The sequence below is a fragment of the Sapajus apella genome, unplaced genomic scaffold (genome assembly GCF_009761245.1).
Source record: "Sapajus apella isolate SASKATOON/1434 unplaced genomic scaffold, GSC_monkey_1.0 scaffold22, whole genome shotgun sequence".
NCBI lineage: Eukaryota > Metazoa > Chordata > Mammalia > Primates > Cebidae > Sapajus > Sapajus apella.
The window spans coordinates 19,061,032-19,087,069 of NW_022436962.1; the positions used below are offsets into that span (position 1 = coordinate 19,061,032).

The window sequence follows — 26,038 nt, forward strand, 5'->3', positions numbered from 1 at the left end:
GAACAAACTGGAATATTATTCACTAGGAAAGCATACAGAAAATAGGACTACTTATATTAATTCCTATTTTGCTTCCCATTAAGAAGAATACCTATCATTTTGAAAGCATGAAACCAGTATTTACAGGAAAGAAGTGAATTATCCAATAGAGAAATTTACTGTAAGAAAAGGTCTAGCTATTTTAATTCAATCCTCTTGCATTTTGGAAATCACATGCTAGGATTCCTACCCTGAAAGCCTACCCAAAAAAAAAAAAAAAAAGTTACAGATGGTATTACTAAACTATTGCTAGTGGCTCCTAGAAGATATAATGAAAGTTATAATCCTACAGCTCCCAAACTGTGTAAGGGGATACTATGAGAAATTTTAAGTTTAAATGAAAACACTTCTTGACATCTGTTGGATACAGAAACAAATACTAGCCAGAGGTAGTTCACTGTGTCAACAATAGATAGCACTTACATTCCTTTCAATCTCATCATATCTTTGTGAAGCCAGTGTTCTGGCTTGCTGCTGTTAGGATCAAACACAAATACCATGTGAAAATCAAGCTGGAACAGGAAAGAAGACTGAGACCCTTCCTTCTCATCCCACCATTTACATTTTTCTGCTCCCCTCCTATTATCAGTGTCTGTCATTCTAGCTATGTTTTGACCTCCTTTGAAGGCAGGAATGTTATCTCATTTGTTTCTCATAAATTGCCACTGCTGATGCTGAGCTTCTAACTTTACACAGTGTTTTATAAATTTTGTTCAATAAAAACCTAGAACAGATGCAGCAACAACCACAAGCTGTTGAAGTACTGTGCTCAGTACGATATATCATAATTTTAAAGAGATTAAAAAATCATAAGGAATATGTTCAGGGAAGAATTATTAAGAATGTGAAAGTTTGTTAAAAATTCTGACAAATCAGAAACACTTGGAAAGAATGTCCAGGTAATAAAATATAAAATCAAATGTCTACCACTACTAAGAATTATAGGCTAGCTTCCCAGTGACATGCTATTCAGTTTTGCCTGAGACATAATTCCTAGACTATGTCTCAAATGCAAGAAAGAATAGGTAGCAAAAACTATCTCATCAAAAGATGCCAATATTTTCACAAAATTAGTGGCAGAACCAATCAGAAATCACTAAGATTAGGTATCATAATTCCATATAAATAATGATCTACAACTCGTATCCCAAGGGAAAATGCTAGAATTTTTTGTTGCACAAAAATCAATAAATGACACATAGTAATTAAGTAGCCAATGACATCCAGATTTGTGTTTAGACTGGATTTATACATGAAAGGAATTATGCTAGTTATTTCCCAAGAGAAACATAAATACCTACAGTTTTACTTATGCTGAAATCCAGAGGGACTGATGAAATGTGGAATGCTGAAGAGAAACTACACAGGTGCAAAATATGAATATGTCTTTTTAATCACTAGCTACACCCTGCTTTCCATTACCTCAAAATCTTGTACAGTTATTGTGGAGTCCAATATCCCATTACTTATCTCTCTCCCTTTCCCCTTAAATGTAGATAGCAGAGTTCCAGGCATGCTGGTTTGAGATGATCTGTCATGACTTGTGGCATTTCCTATCATTGTGACTCATGACAGTCTCAGGACACCCTAAGGAGAATATGCATAGCACAATATGTTGTAGAGGGCTCCTACCACATGTTCCCAGCAGGCATTTCTTAGGAATTCTGGAAAAGGTAAGGATATATGATCTTGAAGTAAATATAGGAAAATGGTCAATATGTTATGAAATTGTAGAACTGCAGGTGACCTTGTGAGGTCAATTCAAGGAACAGAAGAATGGTGTTGAGAAGTCAAAAGATACCTATATGTAATCTTAGGCTTTAAGGAATTAAAAATAAAAATGTGAGAGATGTTTAAACAATGAGTGTAACTCAAAATAGAAAGAAAAATCAATTACACGGTGAATCATATGCTGTGATAAACAATGATACTAATTATGACAATATCAGTAACCAACAAATAGTATAATAATGCCCATAAACTTTGGGGCATGAAAGACTATAGAATTCATAATAGACAAAAATTTACCATTTGTTTTTTTTTTTTTTTTTTAAAAACTTACCTAGGAATGTCTTTGTGTGGGTAAGCAACTATTTTAGTTTAACCAGTAACGTCCTGATTTTAGCACTGAAAGTCCTGTGTCCTGCGAAAACCCTTGGTCTGGGAAAAACCAGGACTTTAATCACCTCCCTGCTGATTTCATTCCAACAAACCACTGTAAATTTCCCGCTATGAACATAATTGTATTATCATTTCCAATTGTCTAATCAAGGAAAAGCACACATATTTCATTCAGTGTATTTTTTTTCCCATTTTTTACCTACATTCTTCACATTGCACTAAGCCTTTCTGATGGGTTCTAAATGGAGAAAGAAAACAACGAGATGCAGTCCCCTGTATGATGCCACTTCACACACCAGCACTAAGCCAGAGTTCACTTACTTTTGCTGCAACCCAATAGATTGTTGACATCCAAGTGGCTTGCACCGGGAACACAGGCATCACACTTTGAGCCAGTGACAAATTGTTTACAGAAACACTGGCCTGTGACCAAGTGGCAGGTTTCATTCAAGGCTCCTGAGAGATGACAATTACATGGCTGACATCTGAAAACAAGACAAATAAACCATCAAAGAGAATAGTGTTTTGATTAATAATTCATAGTATAAGTTACACCTAGCAATAGCATTGTAGAGTAAGATGGTCTGTTTTAGTCAACGTATTGAAAAGAATGTTTGAGTTAAACAAAGAATCAACATGAAATAAAACAAAACAGAAAAGATCTTTATAAAAATGCTGCTCCTGATAAAACCTGTAGAAAGCTTTCTCTTTATAAACTAATAGCAAAAAATATATTATAGTGCTTTTTCACGTGCCACAATATATCTTATGGATTAGTTTGAATCCAGTTGTTCAATTAAGGATACTATAAATTTTACTTTTACAAAAGCAGTTCTCCTGTCAGCTAAAAATGTAGATTAAGTACCCATAAAATTACCTTTTTAAGTGACTATCCATTTACGAAATAGAAAACCAGGAGTAAATAATTGCTCTCTCTAAAAAATCTTAAAATTCTATAGCTAGATCTATGAAGACGAAATTTCGCTAGGAAAATTGCTTGAGGAAGACAGGTTCAAATATTGTTGATACATTAATATGGGTTATATCTCATTTTCTATGTTATGCACGAAACTCATTTATCCACAATAGTTGGAGAATACTGCATTATTCTGATTTATGAAAAGATGCTAATGATATAAATATAATAAGATAACTTTGCTGCAACTTAAATTTCTTGGATCCAAAGTTGCCTGTAAAAATACCAGTAGTGGCATTTTGCCATGATAGAAACTAAAATTTGTTCCTTCAGAGTGAATTATTCAAACACATAGCCTACGTCAATGGCACTGATTAGGATAAGCAATTTTGGTGCCATGAAGTACTAGAGAAGCAAACAGCACATGTAAGAAGACCACTCACCATTAAAAAGGTACTCTCCATGTGATACATTTGAAACATTAAATGGATTCACCTATATGTTCTAATAAAGATGCTGAACGAATAGAGTTACTTTTCCCCACTGCAATTTTTACAGTGTGATCTCTCGGGTAATCATTCAACACCCTTAAAAAGGTTGATAAAAGCTAAGGCTGCCAAATAAGCTGCAAATTTGTTTTATGGACTAATATCCCCTTGGGAATAAATAAAGTACAGTTTCTCTTGAAAACCACTGTACTGCAGTTTGCCCTTTTTATGGTCATGATAAAAGGACATTTTTCCCCTTCAAACAACTATATTAGGTCTTTTATCTATACACATTACATCAGAATTCCACTTCAAATAGATGTTTTGTTAAGCTAAGTTTTAAAGCTGAAGAAAAGTATGCATTATAATTAAAATGAAATTATAGATGCAAAAATACTTGATTTGTTCTTAATTTCATTATATGCTATTATATAGAATCTATTGTTTATAGGCTTTTAATGTGATATTAGTGAGCATAAACAATAAGAGAAAACCTTCTCTCAATGCATGTGTGTGTGTGTGTGTGTGTATAACTGCACCACTCATGATTAAGTGTCTCTTGAGTATTTCAGTTTTTATTACCATTCACTCATGAGACAATCACACTTATTTTACATACAATACATTTAGAGTAATAGCTTCCTGTGTGTAACATAATTCCTTTCCTTGATGTAGTTCTATTTTCTTCCAGTCAAAGCATGCAATGTTTTGAGCAATTAAATGTGTCTATTCTTGATTTTATAGTCTCTTATCCCAGCCATTGTTATATTCAACTTATCTGACTTGTTATAATTGCTTGACTTCAGTAAGAGAGAATTTTTCCTAAATGAAGTTCACAGGAGAAGACTTTTCTGAATATTATAGTCTGTTTCTAGCCAAAAGGACAATGGGGATAATTTTGTAATTAAGGATTAAGTAAAATGATTCCTGTAGATTTCTCAGCCACTCAAATATAATTTTAAGCATTTCCAAGACTCTTTAGTAAATAAGCTACAAGTCTGATGTCATTTTATGTTATCCCTCCTCAAGAGTACCTAAGTGAAATATATTTCACATTCATTAAAACAAAATTATACATAATAAAGGAAAAGACATTTTAAGCTTAGAAAGAGAAACACCAAACTAAGATGAATTGCAATATTGATTTTGCCAGGATAAATGGTTTTTGTAATATTAATATAAAGAAACCTTTATTACACTGACTCTCCTGGTACAGCCAGAGCTTCTCCCGCAATCTGTTTAAAATCTTCATTTTTCATCCTTATGGGAAAACCTCACTTGCTAAATGGATTTCATAAAGAGTAATCTGTCAAGATTTATATAGATAAACAATTTGTGATGTTTATTGACCAGTTCATTATGGTAAACAAAACAGGAGTAAAACATCACTAATCTCTGCCAGCACTTTGCTATGATAGTTCTCTTTGGGCCCTTATATAACTCAGTATTTACTGGTTACAATGGGAAAGAAGTTGGCCTCTGTCTCTTACATCACAAATCTCTTATACTTTCCTCTCCCAGGAGTTTTTTCCAGTTGTGCAAACAGTAAGAGAAAGTGTTAACCTAATTATTACTGTTGAAGAAACATAGCTATTAATGAAAGGAATATGTTTCAATAGTGTACATCACTGTCAGAAACTTCATCATCTGAGGGAGAACTACTGTAGAAAGCCCAGAGATTTTTTATTGACATTTCTCTTTGTACACCACTCCTCCATCTGGGGCCTCAGCTCTATGGGTACTATCGAATTGATTTCAATATTGATTGACATAAATAACATTCGTTGAGGGCCGCTATGTTCCTGGACTGGAATAAACATCAAGGATGTAGAGATGAATCATATAGAATTGCCCGCGTCCTCAAGGAGCTCACAATCTTGTATGCAGGAAAAACGGAAAGAACATTAAGAGAGATGTATTCAGACTCTAAAGGTCCAGAAAAGGGGCAACTTACCCAGTCCAGTAGCAGAAGAAGGGATGGGAAGAGTAGTTTTAAGAGTCTTGGAGGAGATGCTTGGGCTGAATGTTAAAAGATGAGTAGAAATAAGCAAGGCAAGTTGGGGGAGAGTCAAAAATAGAGAAAAAAGAAAAAGGAGAGGGTGTGAAATTGCAAGCAGCTTAGAACTTTTACATGTAAATTCAGAATGGGGAATGGTGATAGATAAACCTGGGAAGGTGAGCAGAAGTAAGATAATGCTATCTTGGGGCTGTGGCAAGGAGCAATGGAAATGAGCAGGATAGACTCGAGAAATATTAAGCAGAATTGGTAGAATGGGATGCCAAATTGAAAAGAGAAGGGAGGTTAGGTATGGAGTTACTCCAGGTCTTCTAACTTGCTGATGGGGGATGATGAGGACATCATTTAACATAAAGAATGAAGGAACAAGACATCTCCAATTGCTAAGGGATTTTTAGATAAGGATTATTAATAAACAAAAGAGAAAGAGACTTCAAGGTAGATTGGAGAAATCAGGAAGAGTTTTTTTTTTTTTTTCATCAGTCCCTAACACAAAGGCTAGCACATAGTAAAGATTCAGTAAATATTGTCAGATACAGGAATTGATAATGAATTAAGCACCAGGTAAGCTTTAGACTTAGGATAGAACACCAGAGATTATGCACACGTGGTTTGTAACTCTAATAACAAGTTAGCTTTTTTGAGCCTTTTTTTATTGGCTTAACTTTGTCCCCCTGGCTAACCTCACCCCCAGGGAATAGACAACTTTAAGAGCTGGTCTGTTCAGATTCCCTTAGACTAGTGTTCTCAGTTCACAGAATTCGGTGTGTGCTACAGTGCCCTCTAGAGGAGCCTGGTTTTTCCCTGATGAACAATACATTTCACCTCTGCAGTGGAGGCGTGGTTTCATTGAGCTTAGTTTGCCTTTAGTCACAGCCTACTAACAGTATCTGAATTACCTTGGAGCTGGAATCAGAATTATAGGAGAGGGATTTGAGGCTTGGGCATCCACACTGTGTGAGCTGAAAGCCATATTCACATGGCTTATTGAACGAGGAAATACGAGAGCCTCATCTGAAAGGGAGAAGTTAAGTGTGCAAACCCACCTTCTTTGGTGAATTTCCCAGGCATAAATAAAGAAACTCATAAAAGCTGGACGTGGGGCAGTGACTCCCTTGCATCCAGGCAATAGTGACAGCTAAATCTAGGCAGCTTGCTCATCAAGGCTCTGATCTGAGAACATTCTCCTCTGTTGATAACTCCACATATTTATGCAAATAATGAAATAACGTTAAAATATGATAGCAGAATAAAATTTTTAAAGCGCCTTCAGATAGAAGAGAGAGTTCACTTATTCTCTATGGTCTCAGAAGGCAGAAATAAGACTGGGAAAAAAGTCAAAGGACTGCAACTTTTGGGTCAATATAAATAATATATTTCTATTTGTTGCAGAATTTCAGTTGGTTGAAATAAACATGAGCTACTTCATGAGAGAGTAGGCTCCTTTTAGTTCCATGTTTTGGAGTAGAAGCTGAATGGCCATTCACCAGTTATTCTGAAAAGGTGATTTACGCAGAGGAATGTATAAGGTAGAGTTTAACCAAAATTACTTTTAAGGTTCTTTCCTAGTCTATAACGTTATGATTCTATTATGCTTAGTGAGACTAAATAATTTGCCCAAGGTGACAGTAAATCTAGTAACAAGGTCAGCAATCTTTATCTATAAAGGATGAGATAGTAAATATTTGAGGCTTTGCAGGCCATATGAGCTCTATTGTAACTCAACTCTGCTGCTGTAGTATGAAAGCAACTACAGACAATATGGAAAGAATTACTATTGCTGTGCTCCAATAAAACTCTATTTACATAAACATGTGGCAGACCCCCAGGGCTACAGATTGCTGAACTCTGGTAGAGCAAGCCATATTATGCCCACCCCAACATACCCAAGTTCTATTCCCCCAAAGTTTTGAATGTTGCCTGACTTGGTAAAGGAAATTTTGAAGATGTGGTTCAGGATTTCGAGATGGAGGAGATTATCCTGAATTATTTGAGAATGTGCAATGTAATCTAGGGTTCTTATAAAGGCAGGCAGGAGGGTAAGAGTCAGAGAGAAAAGGTGTCAGGACATAAGCAGAGGTTCAAGAAAACACTGCTGTGCTGGCTTTGAAAATGAAGGAAGGAGCCATGAGCTAAAGAATGGAGGTAGCCTCTAAAAGCTGGGAAAATCAAGGAAATGGATTTTTTCCTAGAATCTCCAGAAGAAACACAGGCCTGATTTGAGCCTAGTGAAAATCCTTTAGAACCTCTGACTTCCAGAACTGTAGAATAATAAAAATTCATGTTTTAAGCCACTGAGTTGGAGGTAATTTATTCCACCAGCAATAGGAAGCTACTATATCTAGTCTAGGTGGAATAGACAAAACTGAAACCTTAGATATCCTGATGTCCAATTGTGTGTTATTCTTATTACATCACATTGAATAAATGCAACTAATATAGGAAAACTGATATTTTTTATTGGATCATATATCATCTATATTAACAGAGAATTTGGCAGCCACAGGAGATTGCAAAATCACAACTCTTCGTCCTTCCCTTTGTGCAGGTCCTTTGTAGCTAACTGCATAGCTGTACCCATCACAGAGGAGAGTCTGTTTATTCCCCACCACTTCCAAACATGGTCAAGACTTGTGCCTTGCTTTGGCCAGTAGAATAAGGCCTAAGTAACATCCTGGTGGTTCAGACCTGATGTGTCTTTGCATGCTTCTGCTCTCTTTCTTGGAACTCTGCCACTACCTTGTGAGAAAGCCCTGGCTTGGCTGCCAGATGATGACAGGCTTGTGGCCCATTTACCCTGTCACCCCAGATGACAGCCAGCTGTCTGACAAAGAGTCACTGAGGAGAGGGAATCTATAAGGCACACTCCCTAATTTTTCCATTATAACACCATAAAAGGAAATCAGTTGACAAGAAAGTTATCTGCTTTCATTTGAAGTCATTGACCTGGTTCTTAGAGAAAAGACCAATTTAGATCAATCAGAAATAGGCCTGTGAAAAGATTACTGGACCAAATCTATAATCTAGTGCTGACATGTAGAACATTTGCAGTGAAACCAAAAATAATTTGGCCATAGAAGAACTTCCCTTTATTTTATGCTCTAGAAGTGTGAGCCTTTAGACTCCCTAACCAGCCTTGGTGCCCGATCATCTATGGACAAGTTCAGTGTGTGTCAGTTAGTAAATGAGACAAATAGTGATACTCCTAGTTCCTTCAGGCTTGAAACAAGGTACCATAGAACATAGAGAGGATATATCACTAGGGAAGAAACCTTTTGGGGGTTGTGATGTATGGTTGTTATGTAAGAAAACTGTGGGGTACCAGATGAACTGGAGCAGTCCTGGGGGAGATGGGGAAGTACAGTCATAGTTACAGGTCAGCTTGAGGACAGCGCCAGTAAGTGCAGGGGGTCAAATATGGGTCTCCATACCAACTGAGACGAATTAAATATGGCCCATTTTTGTCTCATTGTTTCTGGGTTAGACAAACACTATATACTTTTTTGCATTATTGATTTTTAAGTGGGCAGACTTTTTTTTGCTTCATTGTTTTCGATACTGATTAAATCATGTTTGCTTTATGTGTCAGATGTAAATGGAGTAATGTTTGCACTAGGATCAGCTTTTTTAAATACATACCCCCTGTTTCTGGTCAGTAACTTTTGAAGAATAAACCACTTATATGGAAACAGGCAAATGATTTTCCAGCTTGGTCAGAGAAAGTTATTGTTGTGCTGCATGGATTTTTGTTGTGGTGGTGTAGTTTTGGGGTGAGGTCTATTTTATTTTGTTTTATTTATTTTGCCCTTGGGAATACAAAAGAAAAGTGTATAAAATAAATGAAGAGAAAACAATATAGCAGACATTGTTATATACAACATATAGAACATGAGGAAGGTAAGAAAAATGTGAACTAGGCAGACGAGGAACTGAGGTTATTTTCCAAATTGATGAAGAAATTAAATAACAATAAAATACTTATAATTTACTGTATATTTTGAAAGTTGATATTTTAATTTCCATTTGTTATAACTGCATTGTAATTTTTATAAATGTAAACATTTATATTTGTAATAACCTATTACAGTACCTAGATTTCAAAGTATATTCAATTGATTTTGAATCTACTTTGTTTTTAAAAAATTGTTTTAACATCAGGGAAGCATAGCTGCTTTCCTCTACTGCATATCTGTATACATTTATATTATTGCAAACTTTTTCCTTCAAAAATCAAAAATTTCTTATACTTGATGGAATCCCATACATCTTAGCCAACTTGATGGAATCCCATACATCTTAGTCATTTGTTACACATTTTCAATATAGCTAATGCTAGTGTATATACAATAACAACCAGAAGTCAAAAAAAGGTTCAAGAGTAGTATCACTCAAAAGAGGAATGGAAAAACATATAAAAGAGAAAACCCATTTTTATCTCTTCTCAGTGTTGAACAAAAGTCCTAACTCAAGCGATTCTCATTGCCACATTTTAAAATATCTTCCTCCATGCCCTCTTGTGCTACAGGATTTCCTCCCTAATAATCATCAACCTTGAAGTGAAAAGAGAGCTGAATTCATCAGTGGGATAGGAGGGTCAAGTCAAGTTACCAGCATTCCACATGACTGATTTAGTAAGAGACAAATCCTGCTGATCTCCTTGGGTCCCATATGTCCATGGGAAGCTTTATTCTTTTTATTCTTTTTAGAGCAGCTGCATTATATACAGTAGCTCTTGCCTTCCATAGCACTTTCCAGCAGTAGCCTATAGACTCATTCTACTCAACAGCAGAGCCAGTTCTGCGAAACCTGAGAAGAATCTAAGCCCCACTCAAACTTGGGAAGTTAGGACTTGAATAATTATTTGAAGGTTTATTTCATTTTCACCAAGATGATGATAGCATGAGCTGGCAGGAGACATTTTTATTTGAGGGAGAGACGAGGAAGTAATGGTTAGTTCTGTGCTGGCTATATTAAAAATGAAATGCAGGAGGGACTTGCAAGTGTAAAACTCAGAGAGACAGCTGACTACAGGTACATGGCATGCATCTGGATAGGTGATCATATGTCTGAGAGCCATACATGTATGCAGTGGTTGAAATCAGGGACACAGAGGTGGAAATTGAAAGGATATATTAAAAAGGAGTGACCAGCAAAAGAGACAGAAAACAAATCCGAGAAGCAGAATCTCAGAGTCCAAAGGAAGAGATAATTTTAAGAAATCAAGAGAAACAATGAAATGGCCAGCACATTGAAAACCCATGAGTCATGAGGAACAATCATAAATCAGTTTTCCTTTTGTCTTTCATTGGCCCTTTAAATGCATAATATGGAGCTAATTTCCCCATGTTCCACATGGATACAAAATGAGTCAGTCACATGGCTTTTCTGGTCTTTCTCAGGCAATAGAATGTCCTACAGTTACTTTAAATTGCAAAATACAAATTCAATTCAGAAAATGGAATGCCTAATCCTGTATATTAGTCAACACTCCAATCTTTATTTAAAGAACAGACATTTTCAAGAGCATACTTCTTTCCCTTTCATCTAGCTAGGACATGATGAAGGCAGCAAGTCTATAGCCAAAGAAGGTAGCTTGGTTAGCCTCCTCTCTCATGTAGTAGCTGCTGGAAGGGCAGAAACTCACTGGACTAGTGCCATCCAAGGCAGTCTATTGTCTCTGGTCCTGCATATACATAAAACTGACTTTTCACTGACAGTGGTACCTTCCTGACTCCTTCATTGATCTCTTCCTCACCATTAGGTATCACTCACCTTTTGTTTTAGTGCAGTCAGATGCATTTTCAATTCAATTGGTTGCTCATTCGTTCTGTAGCCCACAGGAATCTTGTCCCTTTCTCTACACAGTCTCTTTAGTCTTCTAAGCAGTACTTTGAGCACATACTAAGACAACTCCACCCTGTCTCTCTTCCCTGTGGTCTTCATCTGGTCCTGGGAAATACACGTCTTCCTTGTCATGATGAACTCTGGGAGTATAAGACATGCAGGGCATTGTCTTCCAGCTTATCTATCCAAACCTGGCTAGACTGTTTCTTCTCAGTTATATTTGCCCGGTCTAAGATAGATATCAATGTACTGGTCTCTCCAACTGCAGGAAACACACCACCCTTCAAGGGATCTAATAAAACCTTCTCACTGGACTCAAGTGGAAAGCACCACTGACTCCTCCATTTTTCCCACCAGTGAAACCTGTTCCCTCATTCTGTCTTTTCCTTAACACAGTCTTATTTATTACATATTTTTATACACCTTGTCTTCTATTTGGATGAGAATTTAATAGTCACGTAACTAGTTCTTGAATCTCTACATGTTGCAAGTTCTGCTAATGTATGTACTATGCATCATGAATACAGAATGAATGAGAAAGAAACAAAATGAAGAAAAAAAAATCTGTTATTTTTTAAATCATGTTTTCTTCAATCATAGTGTTCTTTTTAGATTTGTTAGTAAGGGAATGAAGAGTGAGAGATTAGACAATAACTTTCAGGGCTCACAAAGCAGGGCAGGATCAAAAGGAGCATGTAGAATGAACAGCATGTTTGTAGACAGTTATGACATTACCCATATAGAGAGATGTTCGAGTTAAAATAAAGGGAGGATTTGGTGGATCAAAGATCATGGAAGGGAGGAACAAGAGTAGGAAAACAGGAAGGGATCATATCAAGAACTGGCAACAGGTTATTTTTAGACAAAAATGCACGTGGTTTTCTTCTAAGACTAGTTAAAAACTTAAGAATGTGTGACAATGTAGACAAGTTGGAAGCAGAGAAAAGATAGTCTGGAGATACTTATATCTGGCTTTGTCTGTGAGCAGAGGGCTAGATTATCTGCAAGGGCAAGAGCATGGAATTAAAATTGAAGAGACTGGCAGTAGCTCAAAAGGAGAAAGTAAGTTGATAAGAAGTACAAACATGGTAGTGCTTCCGATCAGCATAGGTACATGATCTTTCCCCAAGTCCTCACAGATCAGGGCAGGGGAATCTAGCTCCAGTGCTGGTCAGACCTACTACACAGTGATAGGTGATGGACCTGTACTTTTAAAGCAATTCTTGTTCCGTGTCTAAAGTAAGGTGGGCTGTGAGATGGGTAGATAATAGGAGAGGAACAGAATGGGGTAAAAGGCTCAGCCTTGAATTTAAGAACACTGAAGGGTAGAGGAAGCAGTGTAATGAAGGGAATCAGATTTCATTTAAGGAAAGTAAGTTAAGTGAAAAAGCTGAGACAATCAGACATCCCTAGGCCACTGAGCAGGCATTTTGCTGATAACCCTGGGAAGACTAACAAGGGGGATGAGTAGAACGAAAATGGGTAATTGAATGTCATGAAATGCCACTGATGGGCATGAGTGTTGCAAGGAGGACAGGGGATTGGAGAGGATATTTTTCTCCTGGTAAATGTGATAAGAACTTTGAAAAAGGCAGAGATGGTCAGGAGTGAAACAAAGCAACCCCAGAGTTCCAACTGGGGAATCTGTAGAATATTCTTTCAAAAAAAATTATACACAGGAGTTAGTGTGTACAGTGACTGGCTCCTATTTTACTCTCAAAATCCTGACAGTATTTTTTATTTAACATTTACTGTACTATGTGCTCTCTATACTCATTTACGTGATTTATAATAACATCTGTAGAAAAGAATCATAATGCTGTCAGACTATCAAGGTATCATTTCTGTGGTGACAGAAGTAGAGCATCACAGATTAAAATATATGTATGTCCATATGTCATGAAAACAAAAATTATTTCAACAAATATTTGAAATGATATTTCTTCACTTTCTAAAAATCACATTGAATTTTAAAAGAAAGTCAAAATGAACTAGCATAAGTTCTTTTTCAGTAATTACCCTGTCACCTGTCCACCCTCTAATGGAGGTGTTAATGAGGAGTGTAATAGCCAAAAGGCAGGCAGCGGGGGGGCAATGAGTTAAAAAGAGCCCAGATAATCGCAAACCCTGAAATAATTAGCAATTATATTTATAAACATACACATACTGAGAAACAGATTTGACTGGTTTTATTACATGCTTTCTGAGTCCCTCGTGCACTACTAGCTTCTCAGGGATAGGAGCATCAAAGAATTCTTAGATTTAGTCCAAACTTTAGACAAGCTCATAACACACACACACACACGCACACACACGCACACACGCGCACACACGCGCACACACACACACAGCGAATTGGCATTACAGCACATATTCAAAAATACAGTAATAAACAAAATGAGTGAGGGCAAATGCTCACAGACACTCAGAGAATAAGAAGTAGAATATTAAAGAAAGTGTAACTTTGAAAAGTGATTTACTTTCATAATATACCTTACACACTGAAAAAAGTGATCGTATCACAGGATACAAAGCTACGTTTCTCATCTGCCAGCCTTTAAAGCTAAATTAGAAAGTCAAGGAAAACGTAAACAGATGCAATGAACTAATAAATATGCAATAAATTCAAGGACAATGAAGAACAAAGCATATACATATATTCCATATGATACACACACACACACATACATACACACATATATATATGAAGAGAGAAAAAGTATGTATGTGTGTATTTTCTTCTTCAGATATGTCTTTTCCTGTCTTTCTCCATATCCACTCAGCTTTTTGAGGAAAAAGATATTTTATCTGATCCAATATTCCCAGACACTAGGATAGACGCAATCTATCACTATAGAGCAACCCACTCTAGGAAATACTCAAAGATCACCATATATTAAGTAAATGCAGATGTCATGGAACCAAAAACACATCAACAACAAAAAAACACTTTTTACAGAAGTTATAGCTTTGTAGCTGCCAAAAAAATTAACTGTTAGTAAAGAAATAGTTTAATTATTAATTCTCATAAAAATATACCTTCCAGTCTGAGGATCAAATCCAAAGTAACGGTCTTTGCATTGGTCACAATGTTGCCCAGCAGTGGAAGCATCTTGGCAAACACACTGACCAGTCAGGCTATTACAGATGTGATTAACTGCACCAGCTGTATGGCATGAGCATGGCAGGCAGCCAGTGGCATTGCCTGGAGAAATATAAAAACCTAGAAATAAAGAAATTAAAAGTTTTTATGTATGCTTTTTTTTCTATTCTTGTATTTAAAACATAATAATTGATTACACAGTAAAACAGAATACTCTACCATGGCACTATCTAATTCCCAATATGTTTGTATCTGTTCTTAAGTGGGTCAATTATGACCAAAGAAAAACTAAGTAAATTAGCTGCATTGCACTTGGGTGTCTCCCAGGCACCTGCGATTCAATGTATTTAAAATCTACTGCATAATATTTCCACAACAACTTGACTTCCTCTAATCATCTCCATTCCAACAGATATTACCAGCCATTCAGTTGCTTCACCTAGAACCCTGAGGTATCTTTGGTAGGGCAGATTTATAAAATATAGAAAACCAGTTACATTTAAATTTCTAACAAATAAAATTTTTTACTAAAGGTACATCCATGCAGCATTTGCTTAGACTAAAAAAAATTTATCTGAAATTCAACTTAATTCTGTACTTTGCTAAAACAAAAGCTTGCATCCTCCACTTCCCTGACCCCCTACATTTTGCTAATTACCAAGTCCTATGGATATTGCCTCCTAACAATTTTAAACCTTCTACTCTCCACCCCCACTACCACCTCCCCAGTTAAAGTCACCAACCGCTTTTTTATAGCTAATACCTCAAACTAGATGCTACTGTAGGAGCTTTATATTTAGTATCTCATTTAGTTTCCAGAGCAACACAAATAATGCAGGAATTATTATTATGTGTATTTTGTCAATTAGAAGACAGAAGATTCAGAAGGTTAACACACTTTCCTAAAATGATAGAGTTAACGGATAGCAGAACCCGGGTTTACACCTAGGCCACCCAGGCCCAGACCATCGCTTCTAATGGTGTCCCTTTTGTCCTGTTCTAATCTATTCTTCATAGAACAGCTGGAGCAGTCTTTTCCAAAGTGCAGTTTGGACATCTCACTTCTCTGTTTGAAACTACTTGATGGCTTCCTATTCCCTTTAGGAAATAAATTCAAAGCTCTCACCCAGCCTCCAACCCTACAGTCAGGGCCCAGCCATGTCTCTAGCTTCAGCTCACAGCTCATTCTCTGCTCAGTCCACTGCAGTCACACTTGTTCCTGTTCTTGAGACCTAAAGGCCTTTCCATGGGCTGTTCTGTCTTCTAGGATGATTTTGACTTATCTCTTTTGCTTTGTTCACTCCAGGTAAGTCAGGTCTCATGACTTCCTCAAGCAACTTTCCCTAGGCCAGGCTAGGTATGCCTGTTACGAATTCATAACATCCAGTTTAGTGCCTTAAGTGTTTATGAGAGTTATAATCAATCTCATTTCCACCAAAATCTAACCTCTAAAAGGGCAGAAAATCCATCTGTTTCATTTATCATTGTCCCCTAGCAACCAACATACTTCTTGGCACATAGTAGGCACTCCATACACATTTGATGAACTAATAAAAATGAGTTCAATTATTAAACAGTCTGTGAGTCCAAGAAGTACACTAAAAAAAAAAAAACCTGCAGAATTTAAAGATTTTAGAATTAATTCTAAACCCCATATTTTTTTCTTACAGAAAAAAGGAAAGAAATACAAATATGATTCAAAAGCCTATTCAAGTTACTTATAATCCCTTGGACCCAGGAGATGGAAGTTAACTTATAAAATTAGAAAGCTATGAGATAGTTAAATGATGGAGCAGGCATATGATGGAGAAATGATTCTTAGTGTTATGTGATGTGTGTATGCATGTATATGTACATATACACATACGCATATGCACAGACACAAGCACGTGCAAAATGCTGCAATGAATTTTATTGAAACAAGGGGTAGAGGGATCACAGAAAGATTCTAATGAATACAGTTACAGCAAATAAAAATGAATTGTATGACTGTCATGACACTAAAGTTCATAAAATAGCAGTGATACTGAAAGAAGGAGAGCGTGAACACAAAGTGAATGCAGTCTGTTATCTATTCTACAGGGAAAAGCAAAAAAGTAATTGGGATATTCTAAAATTCGCTCCAGGTTCTAGTTGAAAACACGCCATTTTCTTATAGTTACCAGTAATTGGGTTTTTTCCTTCTCCTAGCTCCTGTACATTCTGTCTTACAAAGCTTCAAGAGCAGCAAAATAGAAAACATTGTGCTTAATGAGAGGAAAAGGAAAGAGTTCAAAATCTGTGCCAATTCATTTGGAGGAAATCAACTAATACTATAATTTTATTATAATTTACAGCCAGGTTATGCTATTTGTTTATTTGCATCCCCTGACAGCAATTTGCTTATATATACACTTCCAGACGTAGAGTATGGCCATGACAATGAGTATATATTGTTCTACCCGATTCATCACATGATCAAAGTCAAATTTAGAAGGCTTCTGTTTAAATTCAAGGCCACTGTGTTTGGGATTCTTTGTATTTTTTGTTCCTGTGAAGGTATCTAGGCCCTTAAATCCATGATGATGGCATCATGAATGTGCTAACAGCTCTCCAATTTGGATAAATTACCCATTAGCACAGATACTTACAAGTAGAATTAATTTAGACTTACTGCAACAGCTCCAAGCCACAGAGAATTCGGAACAATTAAGGGCGATTTTTAGAAGAAATGATATATTAGATAAACCCGTAAGTACAAGGGAGGTGGATGGCATTTTGGTGCAGAAGTAGGGTAATCCAAGTTTAGGGGGTAAAGAATGTCATAGAAGAATCAGAAACATAAGTAGAGAAGAACTAAAAAGATATTAAAGCACCTAGGGAGACTGAAAGTGAATGTAAGGCTTCCAGGAAAAGACTGCATGGGAATTTGCCTTGGGGTTAATTTCCCTTCTCCTCTCAGGAGCATGATTATAAAGGTTAATCCCACCAGTATTTTAGTTGTCCTATTTTTAAGCAGTTCTAATTAGGATGACTCAGGTAACTTCCTGCTCAAAGATTACCTCTTGCCTTACCTGAATGTCCCTAATTCTATACCATTACCTTTCTTTTATGACTTCCAACTTTCGAAAACAATCTTTTCTCTTCCCTTCTGCTTAAACTGAATGTCGCTTAATTATAACTGATCTTAATTTATTTTAACATAATGCATTTCTGATATCCCTTCATTAGCTCTACTTCATGTTCCAACTCTTTACATCTGAAGCATTTTAACTGATCTTATTGAGATTCCATTCCATGAATGATTTTGTACCACATTCTTAAGCATGGTCGTTAGAACAACATTATTATCTCGCATTATGTAGTGCTGAGAGTTCACACATACATGGTCCAAATCAGCTCCCTAGTTTATTACTGTCCCATTTTATTTAGCTGACCCCTGGTTTAAACATGACAAATCTCAAGTGGAAAAAAAATGCATCATTCAGCTAAAGCAAAGAGTCACCCATATCATAAAATAGTGTTGCTTTACCTAGGAGAAGAATCTTTAGAGTTCAAAGTTATTAGCAAGGCAGCTGGTATTATCTCCTGTAGTGGCTATTTGCACAGCACCGTACTTGTCCTGGGCATAAAAGAAGAGCCCATTTCCCAGCAATGTCCCTCCTGAGGACCATGAACAACTAGGCTTTGCCAGGGTCTTGAAAGGGAGAAAGAAAAGCAGTGTAACCTCCAGGCCTTATTCAAGAAAGGAGGGCAATGCTGGGCTAAGCACTAATTGTAAGCCATTTGGAAGAAACTACTCTCATCTTATGCCAGAAAATGGACATAATAGTTACACAAGAGCCTAGAGGGGAACGTGTGGCTCACCTAAATCCATGCAACAAAAGGATATCTTGTAATGGCTTTACAAATTAATATTTTCAGAATGATGTATAGTTGATGACAGTAGTTTTCAAATTAAAACAATTTTTCTCCATTCAGTAGTTTTATATAAAATCATGCTAAAATTATTATTTCTAGACTTGATCAAGTGAATACATAAATATTATTATTCATCCCAAGGTATAATTTATCTTTTTTAAAACAATTTTAAACTATCTTTCAATGAAATTAAATATACTTTAAATGTTCTGCTCTTATTCCTTTTTTCTGGGCTGCTACTCCCTCCTTGAGCAGATTACTGATTCCTATTTCCTTTTAAAATTCAGTTCAGAAATTATTTTCTCTGAGTTCCTAACACCCCTCATCCTTCAAGAATTAATCATTTCCTTCACTTTACCACTTCTTGATGCTGTATATTTCTAATATTGCTCTTATCATATTGTGATACATTTACATGTGAGTCAGTTTCCTCTACTAAATCACGATGTCTTAGTATATTTGTGATTGTGTATCTTAACACCAGCATAGCCCCTGGTAATTTACTCAATAGATGTTTATTGAAAAATGGATATATGAATGAAATAGATAAATGGCTCAATGGATGAATGGGTGGATGAATGGATAAATATCTGCTACCCTTTAAAATATGAGATGATCCCTTTTACACTGAAAAGGAAAATGGTAAACATAAATCTGTGAGTCATGAGAGTGGTTGGTCAGAGTGGCCTGTCCTATCAGGGAGTCTAGAGAGGAATGTATATGAATCAGACACAATAAATTTAAAATACAGTACCCGTCACAGAAACAAATGGAACAGAGCTATAGAAAGAAAAATTCACCCTAAAACTATATCTCCTGTTCTTAAAGGACATAATAATATGCTCATGTAAAAGAAAACAATATTGGAATTTTCTGTTTCATAAATAATCAAATTTTTCTATTTATGTGAATACCCATGAAAGGCCCTCATTAACATATTCTCTAAGAATCAAATCCAATAACAACAAATAACCTAAATAATGAAAACTCTGATTACATCTAGGAGGTTATAATTAACCTATATGTGTATGCATATTCGAAATCCACAGCAAAACTTATATTCTCTGTTCCCATTCAGTGTTTATCAAATGTATGCTCCAAAGCCTGTCTCCTATGTCATTCCAACTATCTCCAAAATTTCTCTAACTATCAGAGATAATTCCATTTCTAGACCCCTTCAGTTTACCTTAACATTATTTGAACACTGTAGTTTCCCAGGAACCTGTTAATTTTCATTTTATGCCTATTACTTGGGTTTTCAACAACAAATGAAATATCACAGAATGTGAAGCAGTAGTCAGAATCACAAGTTGAGACATGCTTGAAGGTGGGAAAAAGAAACAGTATTTATCTAACTTATCCAATATTTATTGTGTGAATGTTTAAGACAAATATTGAGTTATTTAGAAAAAGTTCCACTCTTGCAGAGTATACATTCTGGAGTCAAATGGACCTGGGTTTATAAGGCTCTTCTACTTAAATTTCATTTCCCCAATTAGAGAATAATCCCAGCACCTCCATCATAGAGATATTGTGCATATTAAATGGAACTCTGCAGGCAAAGCCCTATTACAGAGCCTGGCACACAGCAGAGTCTCAGTAAATATTTATCTACTCACATCTTTGTAATTGTTAATTAGCAAGTTTTCTGTGACAAAGAAATTTTTCTAAATTAAAATTTAAATAAAGACTTATCAGTGTCTTTTCCTTTTTTTTTTTTTTTTTTTTTTTCCAGATGTACCTAAGATTGTGGTCTGTATTTCCTATGACAAGATTCCTTCCTGATGATTTATCAAGGAAGAGGTTCTTACTTTGAGACTCAGGTCTCTCTGTGAAAAACATGTTAACCTAGAAAGTTGTCTCACCAAACACTAGGAAATGTGGCATAATTGGAGCTCAACTTTGATGCATTGATTTTTAATGGAACATCAGCATCTGATTCCAATTCCATTGGCAGGGTCTTGTACACAATTCTAGTTTATGAGCTCATTACTTAATAAATATGATGTGCTACTTAATGAAACAAGATACTTTGTTTTATGAATTGTAAAAGAAAACCAAAAGTAAATACTAGGGGGAAGCATGAGGCATTGTCCTATTAGTACAAAACATGTCATAGGAAGCTGTTTTCATTATAAATTAGCCTTTATTTTATTCCAAAGCTGCAGAGTCTTCAATAAACCCTCTCTGCCTCTAAGTTCTCAAGGACAAGGGTGGGTCACTAGCTCAGGACGCCTTGACATCCTTCCCTGCCTTCCTCGGCCTGGCCTCTGATTAAGTGCCTACTGCTGAGCATTATAAGGTCATCCAGCACGGAAAAGGGAACTGGGAAAACATATCTAGTGTTATATTTATTAGTGTGGATATGTGTACATTCATATATGTACACACATTCCAAATAATTTTAAATTAAAGCATTTTAAAAATACTTAATGGAGGTTAAGCAGCATTTTTAACCTCTGTTCAAGTTATTGAATGGCATATTAAAACCAATGTGGCTCTAATGTACCTTCTAATATGCACTGCTGCTTTAACAAATTGCCTATAAATTTTAGTTGAATTAAGCCTATTCCTTGTACATTCGTAGTAAGGTTAGGTTAATAATACATGAGGTTTCATTACATGCACCTTCCTTAATAATGTTTTTTAAGAAAGTGGGACAAGAATCTATGTGCAGTCATCTAGTATGGGTCAGCAGTATTTGCAATCACAGATGAAAGGCAGGCAGAAGTCCTTAAGCTTGCTGCTCATCCCTTCCTATGCATCCTTTTCCCTCCACGTCCCACTGCTCACACATACCAGTGTGGTGTCTGCCCCTGTGGTATATAATCTAGGTCTCTCAGACATGTTTAAAAGTAAACGAAAACTTCAGATTGTAGCAGCACATTTTACTGTGCACATTGCAGACCTGGCTACTGCAAAACATCTGTTTATGATGAAGATACTTCAGAATAAGGATTTCTCTTTTCAATACAAGCTTTACTTTAAAACACCATAAAACCAGAAAAAAAAATATTAAAGTGGAATTTCTGAAGCAAAAAAAAAAAAAAAAGTCTCAAAGCATGCATTGCCCCTTTCATGGACTATTTACATGTGTATACTAGATCTTGTTTTGTTAAAAAATACATTAGATACTTAGGTCACCGTTATTTTTCCTCCTTTGCAAGGTTGAACGCAACATCTTTCCTAAGTGTTGTAAAAGGAACACCACAGGCCTTTGCTATGCCCACACCTAAAAACAGGAAAATGCCATTGAGGTATTTTTGAAACATAGTTATTCATTAATTCAGAAAATATATAGGGAGCACTGCTATGGAGGTATTACTATACCTGCCTGACATACAGCACTTAACAATTGTGAAGGTCAGCAATGAGACTTATTGGCTGGAGAGGAACAAATGATCTGAAGACTTGTGAAAATGAGGTCAGAGAGGTCATGGACATTATAGACCATGGGGATTATTAAAGAATATCAGCTTCATTTCTTATTAGCTATGGTAGAAAGCAAATGGAAGGTGGAATGACAGGATGTGACTCAAGTTTGAACAGCATCACTTTGGCTGTCTGTTGACAAGTGAATGAAGAAGGATAAAGGAGAGTAGGAGCCTACTTGAATAGTCCAGGAACAGAGGAAGGTGGCTTGGACCTGGCTGGTACAAGTAAGGTGGCAAGAAGTGGTCAGATTCTAGGTATATTTGAGGGCAAAATCAGCAGAATTGGTTTTGTTAGATGAGACAAAGGTTTTTGGGAAAAGAGAGGGTTCAAGGATGGCTGCAAAGATTTGGTCTGAAAAGATTACAACCCAAAAAACACCAGGGCAACCTTGTCAGCAAAACATGGTAGATTGAATAATTTTTCCCTCCTGAAATCCCCAGAAATGACATACATGAAAAAAGAGGGGGAGAGAAAATGACAAGCAATTATAGATGTCTATAAGCAAGAGCTAAGCACTTGCAGTAGAGAGCCCAACAATAAGTGAATTTATTCAGATTGTATAACTCTAGAAAGAAAAGTCTGGAATTGAAAGCTCCAGAGATTTCTAAAGTCAGATATAAGGTATCGCAAATCCCCTCCCCAACCAGGAAGTTGTCCTTCTTACATTTTAGGAGAATACATTAAGCTTTTCCTTTAGAAGTTAAATGAAATAAGGATTAGACTCAACAAATACGTAAACAGTATCATGTGAAAGACTGCTTGTGATTGATTTTATGCATCCATTTGGCTAGGCTTGGTGTCCAGTCATCTGGTCAAACATGAATCCAGATGTTGCTATGAAGGCGTTTTGCAGATTTTCTTAGAACATAAGAGCAGTTGTCGATAGGCAAAAGGGTCCACTGAGTGCCCAGGGATATAGAGACGGTAAAAACTTCCAGACGGAATTAAAAAAAAAAAAAAAAAAAAGAAGAAGAAGAAGAAAAGAAGCAAGAATCTGATTGACATTGCTAACAGCTAATGATGTAATCACTTAAATTTTTTGAATGAAAATGTCTTCATACAGCAGTAAAATTTCAAATAGTCCTTTATGTTTAGATACTTGAAGACAGTAAAGACACATCAGACATTCAAAATTCTCTCCTCAAATTACTTCCCTCCTTGTATTCTTTTTCAGAAGCTACTGGAACACGTGCTCTATCAAATAAACCAAGGAGGGAGAACATGTAGGATTCAAGAAATGGAGGATCCAACATGGGAGACAGGCGAAGGAAATCCCTAGTAAAGCAGCAAATGTTAGCCCTTGGATATAGCTGTGCCACAGAACTACAAATCAGTCAGCCTAAATTTTCCACTCATATATCTAGTGGGAAAAAACAAAACGTGATCCATTTCTTGGCTAGAGGTCCCTTGGAAAGTTCTGTTTCCTAGAAATGCCTAAGAAAGTCCTGGAAAACTAAACAAAGGCAAATTTTTTGAAGAAAGGAAATATAGTCAAAGCATATTATATGGCATAGCTGTACAGTAAATTTATGTAGTCATCATAAAGAAACCTCTGAATACTGATTTAACCAAATAAAAAGATTGCTAAGGAGAAGGTGTGAGGAGCTAAATACTCATCTTCTGTAGGAAGACAATAGATACTGTCTACATTTTAAAAATCAAGATAAAAATCTGTGTGTATGTGTGTGTGTATATATATATACACACACACACACACATACACACATATACATATACATATATATCTATATATGTATATATATCCCAGAAATACAGACCTGAAAGCTCAGAAGAAACATCTAAAGAAATTTAAGGTATTTTCTCTGAGCAGGGAGACTTCTGGGTAAATGATAAGACTGGGCCCTTTACATTTTATTTGGTTTTTAAAAATTATGCAAAGGTAAATTTTGATTAAAATTCAAATTAAATTTAAAAATGTCAATACTGAATAATAATACACAGATTCTTCACACAATCTCCCTCTTGGCTTCCTTTTTCTTCTCCTGACTCTTTTTTGGGGGGGAGGGAGGGCTTTATCTGGTATCCATTTGTCTTTTTTTGTTTTTAGATGGAGTTTGGCTCTTGTTGCCCAGGCAGGAGGGCAATGGCATGATCTCGGCTCAATGCAACCTCCGCCTTCTGGGTTCAAGTGATTTTCCTTCCTCAGCCTGCCAAGTAGGTGGGATTACAGGCATGCACAACCACGCCCAGCTAATTTTGTATTTTTAGTAGAGACGGAGTTTCACCTTGTTGGTCAGGCTGTTCTTGAACTCCTGACTTCAGGCGATCCATCCACCTCGGAGTGCTGGGATTACAAGCATGAGCCACTAGGTGTGGCCATTAGGAGAATAACTTCTTAGTCCCTATTTGCCTAGGTATAGATGTAACAAAACTTTCCAAATGCTTATTGCAAATTGTCTTCTTTCTTTAGAGGAAGATATAGAACAAGCATCAACACTAATACTGAAATATAATGATCATATTTAAAGCATTCTTGTATTTTATTTACTTGTGCAATTATTTTATTTCCCTTGCTAGAGTTTCAATATCTTGAGGGCAAGGATTATCTTATTCAACCTGCATAACTACAATAATAAAATAATTCCTTTTACCTTGTAGGTACACAGTAAGGGGTTTATTTAATTGAAGACATGGAGAAATAATCAGGCATTTTAATAAGGTAATCTTGTTGGGCTGCTTTTTAAATCAGGCACTCATGATCTTTAATGAAAAAAATGTAAAAGAGAAAAACAGAAAAATGACTAATTTTAGAAAATAATATGAAAAGAGACAGGTTGATTTCTTTCACTTTACCAATCCTCCTTTTAAACCACTTCCTGTTTCCATTGCAACAAAATATCAATGTGACTTTACTTGTACAATATAAACATGGCTATCTAGTTTACCTTTCTGGAAACTAAAAACATTGATATAAAAGTGGCCAATACATCATTCATTTGGTAACCTCAGTAATATCTTAAACTCTTAACAAAGAAAGATAATTGCATAGAGCCAGGGATCCAAAAATAATCACTATTTAAATTTATATCATATATTTATTTGTAAATTAATCTATCAGTTTCCCCATCAAAATTTAGGCTCACTGAAAGTACCATTTGCTACTACACATAAAATGTTATCTGATTAAATTAAGAACTCAGCAGTACCCAGAAGAAAATGATTTCTCTGTAAGAGAAATGTTTATGAACTGTGCTGTTCAACAAAATATAATAATACAAATCTATAGCTTGATCATTCTAGCGTTTCATAACCAGGTCAATATCTTGAGTCAATAACTCAGCAGGGCCACTGATAAACTGTAGCATATCCTTGGAAGAAAGAATCACTAGAATAGTAGTGAGTCTATAAGGCAAAGCAAGTAATAAATAGTTGAAGATACCAAGAAGAGATTTTGTGCATATATTTCCTCAGGACTTAAGAGGCCTTCATTAACTCTGGCTTACTTTTTTAAAAAAATGCAAATAACTAAATCTATCAAAAAAGTACAAAACTCATGGTCATTAAAAGCATCTATTTGGAAGCTGACTAATGTTCTGCCAGCAAATTTATAAGTGTAGGACATTCCTAGTATAGCCAAGGCTGTCTTCCAGGATCAATTTCTTTCTTATTCTTTATAGTAACAGGGGCCCCAAGTTTTAAATAGACACATGGATATTTAGATAGAGTATCTATCTGATAGATAAAACTGCTTACTCCAGGTTAGAAATGGACAGTTAGAAGAAAAAAATGAAAGTTCCCTGATGAGGAGGACAGTAAGAGTAAGAGTAAGCTGAAGAAATGGAGTTCCAAATATGTCTTCTCAGTCTGGTATGTTTTCTGCTAAATATTTTACAATACATTGTCAAATTTTTTCAGTAAATAAAAATACTTTAAGTTTTAACGCTCTCTTCTCTTAACTCATTGACCTCATTTATAGTTCCATATGGTCTTCAGAAAAGAGAAGCATAATTATAGAGTAATTACAATGAGATCTGTATTATTTCTTAAACATAAATCTCTCTTCAAGGTCAAATAATAAATTGAACATGAAGTACATAGAGCACATTTTCAAAAACGCATTATTTTCAAGTTTGAGCACATTTTCAAAAATGCATTATTTTCAAGTTTTCTGTAGGTTTGAGTTAAACCACCTCTTAAAACACTGAAGCTTCATG

At 35.9% G+C, this 26,038-nt stretch overlaps 1 protein-coding gene across 3 annotated transcripts in view; it reads right to left on the reverse strand.

The window, feature by feature from the left end:
- The window catches only part of USH2A (usherin), a 763,828-nt gene that overhangs the window by 569,964 nt on the left and 167,826 nt on the right, over window positions 1-26,038 (reverse strand). For all 3 annotated transcript variants that reach the window (XM_032289234.1, XM_032289233.1, XM_032289235.1), the window contains 2 exons: window positions 14,465-14,648; window positions 2,482-2,645 (listed from right to left, as the gene is read on the reverse strand). In XM_032289234.1, coding sequence (XP_032145125.1) covers window positions 2,482-2,645; window positions 14,465-14,648 — 348 coding nt within the window. The remainder of the gene's footprint in view (window positions 1-2,481; window positions 2,646-14,464; window positions 14,649-26,038) is intronic.